Genomic DNA, 12,641 nt, shown 5'->3' with positions numbered 1-12,641 from the left:
GGCTTCCTGTCTTACATTGAGGTCTTTCATCCACTTTGAGTTTATTTTTGTGTATGGTGTAAGAAAGTGGTCCAGGTTCATTCTGCATGTCGCTGTCCAGTTTTCCCAGCAGCACTTGCTGAAGAGACTGTCTTTATTCCATTGGATATTCTTTCCTGCTTTGTCAAAGATTAGTTGCCCATACGTTTGTGGGTCCATTTCTGGGTTCTCTATTCTATTCCACTGATCTGAGTGTCTGTTCTTGAGCCATGAAGCTGTACTTTTTAAAAATAAAATGTATTTTTATCTGTAGCAATTTTTTATTACTTTTTTTATTCCTGATTAAACTTGCAAAATACTTGGTTATTAACTGGTCTTTTCAAAGAATTAGTTTATGGATTTGTCAAGCCTCTGCTTTTTTACATTTATTTTCTATTCAATTGTTTTTTGCTGTTTATTATTTCTTATACTTCCTTTACTCTGTTGTTCTTTTTCTAACTTCTTAATTTGGATGCTTCATTTGTTAATCTTCAGCAGTTTTTCATTTCTTCTACCAGATACCCTAGTGGTATCATGGATTTTAATGTGAAATACTCAGTTTAGGGGAGACAGCACTCCTTAGCTCACAGAATTTTGTAAATTCAGATCCTAAGGGCACCGGAGAGTGAGTCTTGAGGTTTTGATTTCTATGGGGAGATGCTTTCCCCCAGCTCAGAAACTGGGCAGAAGCAGAAAAGCTGTATTTGTTTCCCTATGTTGGTGGACATATTCTTTCTCTGGTCTACCTTTCCACTGAGAAAAACTGGAAAAGAATCTGAGCTCAAAACTTCCCTCTGTGTTTGCTCAAACATTAACTATTCAGAAAAGAGTTTTCTGAATCATCTTTTAAATAGTATGCCCTATGACTCTAACAGAGTATTTTATATCCCCAAATAATATTTACCCAACTGGTATATTAGATATTTTGTTTATTTGTGATCATCTGCACCTTTCCCCTCCCCTTGATAAAATTTAAGCTCCAAAAGAGGAAAGCTGTATTTGACTGGATGCTTGCTTGACCATTAGGCAAGACTTCTCATTTTACTAGTCAGACAGACTTTAAGGCAAAAGCAAAAACCTTACCAAAAATTGAGAGAGAATACAGTACTGCTTTCCTTTGAACAATGGTAGGTACCTAGTCTCAGAGGGCATCTTTGTGGGTAGGAAATATATATTATGAACACAAGTATACTAAAAACACATAGGTACACTATAAAGAATAATTATGCCATGAACACCCATGTCAGCACACAACTGAGGTCAAGAAACAGAACACACCAGAACCACAGAAGCCCCTTGCTATGAGTCTTAATCTAATTAACCATGTCTCATCTCCCCCAGAGGGAACTATTATTCTGACTTATAAAAATTCCCTTGTTTTCCTTATGGCTTTACCAACAATGTATAATGTTCCAAACACTATAGTTCACTATTCCTAACTTCCAAATATACATATGTTCATAACATTAAAATGCTCTAATATCAGAAGAGTAGAACATATATTCAATTTTAAATAAAGTCTGTCACTGTTTAGAAATCAATGGATCTGATGAATATTATACACTGCAATAAATTACTATCTACATTCTCATAAATCTAATAAAAAGGGACAGTTGCAAGAATATACTAAACAACATATAATAAAGATTTTGACCTTTTGTACAAAGGTGCTTTTTAATTATATTTTTATCTTCCAAAAGCATCACATAACTGATTAGGTGCCTGGGCAAGAGGGGAAATGAACCACAGATTAAAATGTCTCCCTAGATCTTACACAAAATACTCATTTAGTCTTAGAGAACCAAGTATTAACTTGATGGGGAAAATTATCATCATATATAAAATATGTTAGCCTTAAGAAACCATTTCATTGTCACCACCCACCTAAGACATTTTAGAAAATGTTTTGAATTAGCAGATATAAGAGGAATACAACTAAAATTACAACTTTTCCAGAATATTAGCTATGCTGTATGACATCAAGGAAGCTATTAAAAAATATATACACACACATACACACCCTTATACTCAACACTGTCAACCTGAAGGGCATATCAGATGACAGAGAACTTCACATTTCTAGCAACTTAAAAAAAGAGACTCAAACCTTTCAAGTTCTTTCTTTTGTCCTCCAAAGGCAATCACAGTTCTAATGGCTGCTAAGACCTCTTCAGCTACTGCTCCAGCTTTTGCATATGCCAAGAGTTCTTTATCAGTAAATGAAGATAGTATCTGTTTAAAAATATAATTTCAGATCATTTGAAAATTTTTAACAAGTTAATTTTAACTTCTGTAAAAGAAACACAAATATATACACCAACAATGTTTGTATGTTAGTGTATATATAGAATAAAATCTGTCTTTCAACTCATCTTTGGTCATAATGTTCTATTTTTTTTTCAAATTTTTATTTAAATTCTAGTTAGCTAACATACAGTGCAATATTGGTTTCAGGAGTTGAATTCAGTGGGTCATCACTTACATACAACACCCAGTGCTCATTACAAGTGCTCTCATCAGTATCCATCACCCATCCAGCCCATCCCCACCCACCTCCCTCCATCAACTCTCAATTTGTTCCCTACCTTTAGGAGTCTCTCATGGTTTTTACTCAAAGGGTACAAAAATACAGATTCGAAGGGGTACATGCACCCAATGTTTATAGCTGCATTATCAACAATACTAAATTATGGAAAGAGCCCAAATGTCCATTGACTGATGAATGGATAAGGAAGAAGTGGTGTATATATATATACAATGAAATATTACTCAGCCATCAAAAAAAATGAAATCTTGCCATTTGAAACAACATGGATTGAGCTAGAATGTATTATGCTAAGCGAAATAAGTCAGTCAGAGAAAGACAAATATATGATTTCAGTCATATGTGGAATTTAAGAAACAAAACAGATGAACATATGGGAGGGAAAAAAGAGAGAGGGAAATGATATTCTATTTTTAAGTATATATATTCACTCTATTAGCCACTTCAAATTCTTTTTGGACTGAGATGGCATATAATAAATTAAAATTTTTATTTCTTCACCAACTACCTCATGGATCCTCATCTAAATAAATAAAACAGAACTTTGGGGAGATTTTAAATTTCAGAAAAGAAGGTATATACCATAATCATAAAAACAGGGAAAAAAAGGCATTAATTACATCAAGGAAATATGGTATGAACTGAACACAGCAATTGCTAATTGTTCTCTGGAACAGAAGTATAAGGTGGGAGGCCAGCCACTGACACGTAAACTGGGCTCCCCAAGGGCCCTATTATGAAAATTGTATCAAGTGATATGGGCAAAGGACTAAAGTTACTATTTGTACCTGGAATGCTTATGTAGTCAGCCACCTAAGGGTTGCATGTAAGCAATTAATAATAAAGTATTACACCCTTTCAAAAAGTAATTTATAGGCATTTGTGGACTCATTTATATAAGTCGTATCAGTGAAAAGCTCTAAGTGGTTTTGATTTTAACAGTGTATTTCTTCTTTTGCTGTGTGTGAAAGTAAAAGGAGCTGTGAAGGATTTAAGACAGAAACTGACATGTTGAGTTAACAAATGCTTGGCCATTCTACTGTAAGGAAACTCTGGTTAACCTGATTGATTTAGGAGCCGGTTTGCAGAAGCCGACCAACCACTGGTAAGACTAGCTGAGAACAGAGCAAAACGGGAAGAATTCTTGTGGTTGTACAAAAGGCATCAAGAGTGAACAAAAGTAACATCTGTGTGATGACATACCCTGAGATCTCCACACCTCTCATTCTTATGCTGCTATTTAATGAAAATGAATCCCAGAAGAGAGAACACCTCCCTTTTTCCTTTTATCCAATCAGCTTATTCCATTCAACCTACATACCCTGTGACATCTTGACCCCTTATCCTTATATATACCCAACTGCAGCCCTTCGGGGAGGCAGGCTGAGAAATTTTCTCTCACTTTCTTGCTTGATGCCTTATAATAAAACTCTTTTTTTCTGCCACAAAACTGGGGTCAATATTTGGCTTGCTGAGCACCAGGCAACAGACCCTTGTCCAGTAACAAGAATGGGTGGGTGAAGGCAAATGAAAATCTATTAACTGTGTTCTATGTACAGATATGGTGCTGTATGTACCTATCTTCTTTGGTACCCAAAGCAATAACCCACTTATGCACTAGACTTTCCTGACTTCTCAAAGCAACCACAAAGAAGCAAAATTTGCCACACAAAATATGCCCCAACACATGTTATTTTAAATTTGTTATTTTTAAGAAATTGCAAACATAGGAAGAAATCCAAGAACCAAGCAGAAATTAGCCTTTTGTAAGACACATATACATGTATAAGGGAAATCTCCATTTGTTTTTTTGTTTGTTTTTTGTTGTTGTTGTTGTTTTGAGAGAAAGAGTACATGAGCAAAAGAGAGCAGTGGGGGGGCCCCCCGGGGGGGGGGAATCTTAAGCAGGGGCCATGCTCAGCATGGAACCTGACAAGGGACTCAATCCATGACCCTGGGACCATGATCTGAACCAAAATCAAGAGTTGGACACTCAACCGACTGAGTCACCCAGGCACACGTGGAAATCTCCATTTGGAAGAGTATCTCCCTGATGTGCCAAGACAAGGGCGAGACTTTAAATCTCTAGAAACTTGTATTAAAAGAGAAGACAACCAAATACTTAAATCTGCATAACAACCTTACCCTTGCTTATTGTGCCTTTCCTAATAGGCTCCTATAACTGACACCCCAACCCCAAACACCTTCTTTTGTCTTTAGCTGAAGATGGTATTTAAGGTGATGGCTTCAACCATTTTGGGCAGTTATTCAGTTTTCCTTGGTCCCTCCCATGTACACAGGAAGTATACATGTTATTAAACTCTTGTTATTCTAGTGTTAATCTGTCTTACACCAATTTAATTATTAGACCAGCCAGAGAACCTCAAAGGGAAGAAGGGAAAACTCTTCTGCCCCTCCCATCCTTCCTAGGGTTTCTCCGCCACACTTGCCAAAATCATTCATAGTGCTGTGTCTGAGTTAGTGTGGTCATTGCCATCCCTGAACAAACAGCTCTGCATAATGTAAGAGGCATAGGCAATACACTTCAGCTATTTTTCTCTGTTGCCCTTGAAACCTCATCTCACAGTGATCACGAGGCAGACAAATACAGAAAGATTACCAGAAATATTTTTGAATTTGGAGTTTCAAAATATGCTATTTTAATTTACTGTTGATATATCAAGTACCATGTCAATTACTTCAATAAACCTGGATCTTTTTCTCTTCTAAGACCTTCCACAAATATATATAGGCTTAGGCAAGATTATGGTAGAATCTTAAGTGTTTGTTAGTTTCTCTTTGTTTTGAAGAGATCATGTCTTTTCAAAGAAAAAAAAAATCTCCAAACTATTCTCAGGAATATGAAAAGTGAACTTTTACTATCCCTCTAATATAAAATTATGGAATGGTGATACTTCCATTACAAATAACCACATAAAGTATCACTTACTCATCCTTTCTTCCACAGATGGCCAATTTCTTAACAAAACTTAATTTTTTTAGTTTGAGACATGAAATTGCCATTTTAATAAGTTGTGTAATATAGGCAATTTTGTATTATTCAAACTAATACATTCAGAAGCAATATTTCTGACCACATATTTTGATCTTTATCTTTCTCCCATTCTTCCATTTCTCAGTTTAGGTTTTTGTTTTGTATTGATATAATTTATATATGCTTTATTTTTTTTTAACTGTTCTATTTCAAGATAACTGTAGACTCACGTACAGTTGTAAGAAACAACAGAGACAAAAGATCTAAAATGGAGTCACCTGTGCTAAGCCTCAAGCCAGCAAACCAAGACTTAGTATCTAACCTAATTGCAGTTTCAGCCTTTCCCAGGAATGTGACATTTAACCAATCATTCTGAAATGACTTGATCAGTACTAATGAAGTCATCTGCATGCCCTTCCCCCAAAGGAGGTGATCTTGACTGACACAATCTTTTGTTAGAAAACTTTCTCTTTCTGTCCTCTTCTGCGGATAAAAACCTTTCATTTATACAGCTCTTTGGAGATCCTTTCTATTTGTAGATGAGATGCTGCCTGATTCATGCTTCAATGAATAAACCCAATCAGATCTTCAAATTCACTCAGTTAAATTTTATTTTTCAACATACTCTTCATCTAGTGTTCCCCAAGAAAAACATCTTGAAAACTACAGTACAATATCCCAATCAGGAATTTAACATTTAACATTTATCTGCCAATGTTATTTTACATGCACTCACGTGCATGTGATTAGTTCTAAGCAACATTATCATCTCTGTACCTTCATGTGACCAATCATGATACATAACAATTCCGCCACAGGGATCCTTTGGTGCTACTCTTCATAGCCACAGCCACCTCTTTCCTTGCCCCTTGCTTTTCCTCTCCTCTCCTCCCTATCCCTTAACCCTGAAAACCATAATCTGTTTTATGTCATGAATTTTATCATTTCAAGAATACTTATATAAGCTAATTCATAATGTGATGTGACCTTTTTGGATTGGCTTTTTTCACACAGCATAATTTATCTGGAAATTCATCTGGGTTGTTGTGTATATTACTAGTTTTTTCCTAGGTAGTATTCCATGGTATAAATATTCCACAGTTTAATCATTCACACGTTGAAGGATATATGGGGTTGTTTCAGTTTTGAACCATTACAAATAAAGCTGCTAATACATTTGAATACAGGTTCTGAGTGAACAAAATTTTCTTTATTCTCAGATAAATGCCCAAGAGTACAACTGCTGAATTATATGGGTAACTACATGTTTAGTTTTCCAGAAACTGCAAAACTGTTTTCCAGAGTGCCCTACCATTTTACATTCCCACCAACAATCTACGAGTTATTCAGTTTCTCTGCATCTCACCAGCATTTGGCTTCATTATTTTTTAATTTTATTTTAGCAATTCTGATAGATGTGTAGTGATATCTCATTGTAGTTTAATTTAGTTCTTTCCTGATGGCTAATAATACTGAAGAACTTTTCGTGTGCTTACTTGCTATCTGTATATCCTTTTTGACAAACTGTTTGTTCATGTCTTTTGTCCATTCTAATTGTTTTGTTTTTTACTGAGTTTTTAGTTTTAGGATACTAAGTCCTTTGTCTGGATAAGTTTGCATATAATTATTCCCCAGTTTGTAGCCCATCTTTTCATCCTCTTCACATGGCTTTCAGAGAGCAAAAGTTTTTAGTTTCGATGAAGCCTAATTTATAATTTTTTCTTTCCAAGGATTGAACTTTTAGTGTCAAATGTAAGAACTCCTTGCCTAGGCACAGATCCTAAAGATTTTCTCCTGTGTTTTCTTCTCAAAGTTCTATAGCTTTACATCTTACATATAAGTCTATGATCCATTTTGTTAATTTTTATATGGTGTGAGGTTTAAGTCAAGGGTCCCCCCTCCACCCCTGCACCTGTGGATATCCAATTGCTCCAGCACTATTTGTTGAAAAGTTCATTCTTCCTTCACTGAATTGCTTTGTATCTTCATCAAAAATAAGCTGGGCATATTTGCGTAAGTCTATTTCTGGGTTCTCTATTGTTTTCATTGATTTATGAGTCTATCCTTCAGCCAGTATACCACAGCAGTAGAGTAAACTTTGATAGCAGACGGACCTGTTCTTCTCACTTTATTCTTTATCAAAATTGTTTTAGCTCTTCTAGGGCCTGTGTCTTTCCATATAAATTTTAGACTAGCTGTCTCGTCTATGTCCGCAAGAAAACGCTACTGTAATATTTATATATTTATAGGAAGTGCCTTATATCTACATACACATCAGTTTGGAAAGAAATGACATCTTTACCATGTTGGGTCTTCTAATCTATGAACATACCATGTCTCTTCAATTACTCAGCCTTGATTTCTTTCATGACCATTTAATAATTGTCACCATACAGATCCTATGTATGTTTTATGAAGTGTATACCTAAGTATTACCTTATTTGTAGTGATCACAAATGGTATTAATTTTAACTTACTATTTACATTTTGGGTTGTGCATGTTTATTGTTACTGTGTAGAAATGTAATTGATCTGGTAACTTGTGACCTTTCTAAATTCAATTATTAGTTCTAGAAGACTGTAGATTCCTTAAGATTTTCACTTGATCCTAGCCAAAAGGCTGAGAAGTGATCCTTAAGATTTCCTACATAAAAAAGTATGCTACTGATAAATAGATATAATTTTATTTGTTCTTTTCTGATCTATATGCCTTTCTTTTTCTTGCCTTCTTATAATGACTAGAAGCTCTATACTTTGTTGAAAAAAGTAGGAAGAGCAGACCTCCTTACCTTCCTTATTCCCAGTCTTAGGGAGAAACCATTCAGACTTTCACTATTAAATATGACATTAGCTGTAGGGTTTCTGCAGATGATTTTTATCAAGTTGAGGTAATAGCCCACCATTCTTGACTTGCTGAGAGGTTTTTTAGTTTGGGGATTTTGGGTTTTTTTAATCACCAATGGGTGTTGGATATTGTCAAATGTTTATTCTCTGTCAGTTGATATTATCACACAGTTTTTCTTCTTTACCTTGTCGATACAGTGAATTATACTGATTGATTTTCAAATGTTGAGTTAGTCTTACCTAGCTGAAACAAATGCCACTTGGTCATGGTATAGTATTCTTTTTTTTTTTTTTAACATTTATTTATTTTTGAGACAGAGAGAGAGCATGAACAGGGGAGGGTCAGAGAAAGAGGGAGACACAGAATCTGAAACAGGCTCCAGGCTCTGAGCTGTCAGCACAGAGCCCGACGTGGGGCTCGAACCCACGGACCGCGAGATCATGACCTGAGCCGAAGTTGGACGCTTAACTGACTGAGCCACCCAGGCGCCCGGTATAGTATTCTTTTTATACATTGCTGGATTTGGTTTGCTAATACAGTTAACCCTTCAACAATATGAAAGGGATGCCAACACCTTACACAGGCAAAAGTCTATGTATGACTTTTTTTTTTTTTAAGACTTTACTTTTAAGTAATCTCTATACCCAACATGGAGCTCAAATTCACAACCCCGAGATCAAAAGCTGTATGCTCTACTGACTAAGCCAGCCAGGCACCCCCTCTGTATAACTTTTGACTCTCCAAAAACTTAACTACTAATAGCCTACTGTTAACTAGAGGCTTTACAGGTAACATAGTCAATTAACACATATGTATTATACACCGTATTCTTACAATACAGTAAGCTGGAGAAAAGAAAACGTTAAGAAAATCATGGGTGCCTGCTTGGGACTCAGCCTCTGTCTTTCCACTGATCATGCTTTCTCACTCACTCTCTCAAAATAAATAAATAAACTTAAAAAAGAAATGCTTCCAAGTTTTTCACTGGTTTACTTCAATCCAGGGAACAGGGCTCAATCAATAATATGGAAATAGTATATAATCTATATAAAACTGGGATGCCTGGGTGGCTCAGTCGGTTGGGTGTCCTACTCTTGATTTCAGCTCATATCTCGACCTCATGGTTCTTGAGATTGAGCCCCACACTGGGCTCCGCACTGATTGTGCAGGCCTGCTTGGGGTTCTCCCTCTCTCCCTCTCTCTGCCCCTCCCTCACTCACACGCCCATGCTTGCTCTCTCTCTCTCTCTCTCTCTCTCTCAAAATAAATAAGTGAACATTAAAAGAAAGTCCGAGAAGTGAACATACACAGTTCAAAGCCAGTGTTGTTCAAGGGTCACCTGTATGCTACTGAGGAATGTTTACTCTCAGTCTGTGAAAGATATTGGTGTACATTTTTTTTTATATTGTCTTTGTTGTCTAGTTTGGGTATCAAAAAATACTAGCCTCATAAAATGAGTTGGAAAATGGTCCTTAATCTGTGGTAAAGAAGAGAAAGTATTCTTTTTCCTGGAAGAGATTATATAAATCGTGTTAATTCTTCTTTAAATGTTTGGTAGAATTTTTCATTAAAATCATTTGGGACAGGGGATTTCTTTCTAAGAGCTGTGAAGTCACAAAATATTAGTGATTACAGGGCCATTCAAATTGTCTATCTCACCTTAGTTGCGTTTGGCAGTTTGCTGTTATTAAGCAGTTTATCTCAAACTTTTTAAATTTAGGAGTATAAAATTTTTTGCAGTATTCCCTTATTATCTTTTTAAGGCCTGCAGGATTTATAGTGATATCCTTTAATTCATTCTTGCCATTTTGATTTGGTGTGTATTTTTGCTAGTCTTGCTAATTTTATTGACTTTTTTGAAAAACCAGCTTTCTGTTTCACTGATTTTCTCTATTATTTTCCTATTTTCAATTTCACTAATTTCTGCTCTTACCTTTTTATTTACTTCTGTTTGCTTTGATTTTATTTTGCTCTTTTTTTCCTAGTTTCTTGAGGTAGAAACTTGTATTATTGGTTTGAGACCTTTCCTCATTTCTTTAATTTATAATTACTTTTCATGTTTATTTTTGAGACAGAGAGAGAGAGAGAGACATAGGTGAGTGAGAGAGGGGCAGAGAGAGAGGGAGACACAGAATCCGAAGCAGGCTCCAGGCTCTGAGCTGTTAGCAGAGAGCCTGACACGGGGCTTGAACTCACAAACCATGAGATCATGACATGAGCCAAATCATGACCTGAGTCAAAGTCAGGATGCTTAATTGACTGAGCCACCTAGGTGCCTCGGACCATTCCTCATTTCTAATGTAGATATTTAATGCTATAAATTTCCCTCAGCACATCTTTAGCTGTATCCCAAAATGTTGACAGTGTTTTTGTTTTCCTTTAGTTATATATGCTTTTCATTTGAAACTTCATGATCCAAGGATTATTTAAAAGTCTATTGACTCCCACATGCTTAGAGATTTTCTCATTGTCATTCTTTTATTTGTTTCTAGTATGACACTGCTGTAGTCAGGGAAAACACACTTTATGGCTTCAATTTTTTAAATTTGTTGAGGTTTGTTTTATGGCCCAGGATATGATCTATATTGGTGAATGTTTAAAGTGGATTATGCTGTTGTTGCATAGAGTGTTTTATAAATCTCAATTAGATTCTATTGGTTGACTGTATTGATTAGATCTTCTATATTCTAGCTTATTTTTTGTCTAGTAGTTTTATCAGTACTAAGAAGGGGGTGTTGAAGTCTTCAACTGTAACTGTTGAATTAATTTTTCTATTTTTCTCTTCAATTCTCTGACCTTTCACTTCATATATTTGAAGGCTGTTATTGGGTGCACACACATTTAGGATCAAGATGTCTTCCTGGTGGATTGAAACTTTTATCATTATGTATTATTCTTTTTATAATAACTGTCTTTGTTCTGAAGTCTAAATTTCCAGATATTAATATAGCCATTTTTAAGTTAATGTTTGCATGGTGTATCTTTTCTCATCCTGTTACTCTACCTATGTTGTTGAATTTGAATTAAGTTTCTTTGAAACAGCATGTAGTTGGTTCATGTGTTTTTTTAATCCACTGTTAATTCCTCTTATGATGGGTATATTTAAACTATTTATCTTTAAGATAATCAATGATAGCAGTTAAGTCCACCATTTTACCTGTTTACTATTTGTTGCCTCTAGTTCTCATTCTCCTACTTTTAAAAAAAATTTTTTTTTTTTTACATTTATTCATTTTTGAGACAGAGAGAGACAGAGCACAAGCCGGGGAGGGGCAGAGAGAGAGGGAGACACAGAATCTTAAGCAGGCTCCAGGCTCCGAGCTGTCAGCACAGAGCCTGATGCAGGGCTTGAACTCACAAATTGCTAGATCATGACCTGATCCAAAGTCGGTCACTTAACCGACTGAGCCACCCGGGCACCCGGTAAATTCTATTGTTCTATCTCCAGATACACTGATTCTATTCAGTCATCTCCACTTAATGAGACCGAGCGCATCCGCTGTGACTTCTATTTCTGCTGTTGTATCTTTCAGTTCTCTCATTTCATTTGTTTTTGTAACTTCTACTTCATTGCTGGTATTAGCTATTTTTTTTCTTTTGTTTCAAGAGAATTTGAAATTTTTAGGGCAGCTGTTTCAAAATCCATGTCAAATAATTCTAACATCTGATTTATCTCAGTGTTGGTATCAGTTAATTAATGATTTTTTATTCATTCAAGTGGTGATTTTCTTGATTACTGGTATGACAAGTGACCTTTTACTGTATCCTGGACATTTTGTCTAGTATGCTAGGAGAATGGGTCCTATTTAAATCTTTTTAGCAAGCAGTTACCCTGTCTGGCCTACTTTGTGAGCTGTGGTTCCAGGGGCAGTTTCATATTCAGAGACTTTTTGTATTAGTTTGGTCAGCATGGTTTATCTGGAGCTGCCAGTACTTCTATTGGCCTCTGTGTCTGCTACCTGAGGAAGTGGAAGTGGTTTCCAAAAGGTCAGACCACCAGGTATCTCTTGCTAGAGGCAGCGTGTGGTGGTTTCCCCTACCTGCGCCCTCTAGCTGTGCTAGTGTCTCTGATCGTAAGATGTCAGTTGCCAGAGTACCGGTCTAAAGAGGCTTCCTAGACCAAGAAGCTTGTGACTGGGTCTCATCCTGTTCCTCCTTCTTGACCCAATTGGAGAGAAGAGCCTCAGGCTCACAGGGACAAAGAAGCTTCCCAGATGGGGCCACATTACTTCTTTAAT

General features: G+C 36.1%; 1 protein-coding gene across 4 annotated transcripts in view; it reads right to left on the bottom strand.

The window, feature by feature from the left end:
* ABCB1 (ATP binding cassette subfamily B member 1) overlaps positions 1-12,641 on the bottom strand; it is a 238,509-nt gene that overhangs the window by 65,264 nt on the left and 160,604 nt on the right. For all 4 annotated transcript variants that reach the window (XM_040472766.1, XM_040472764.1, XM_040472762.1 and 1 more), the window contains one exon: positions 2,126-2,250. In XM_040472766.1, coding sequence (XP_040328700.1) covers positions 2,126-2,250 — 125 coding nt within the window. The remainder of the gene's footprint in view (positions 1-2,125; positions 2,251-12,641) is intronic.

This window comes from Herpailurus yagouaroundi, unplaced genomic scaffold (assembly GCF_014898765.1).
Source record: "Herpailurus yagouaroundi ecotype Mexico unplaced genomic scaffold, PumYag 100, whole genome shotgun sequence".
Classification (NCBI taxonomy): domain Eukaryota; kingdom Metazoa; phylum Chordata; class Mammalia; order Carnivora; family Felidae; genus Herpailurus; species Herpailurus yagouaroundi.
This window is presented reverse-complemented; position numbering and strand designations above follow the sequence as displayed.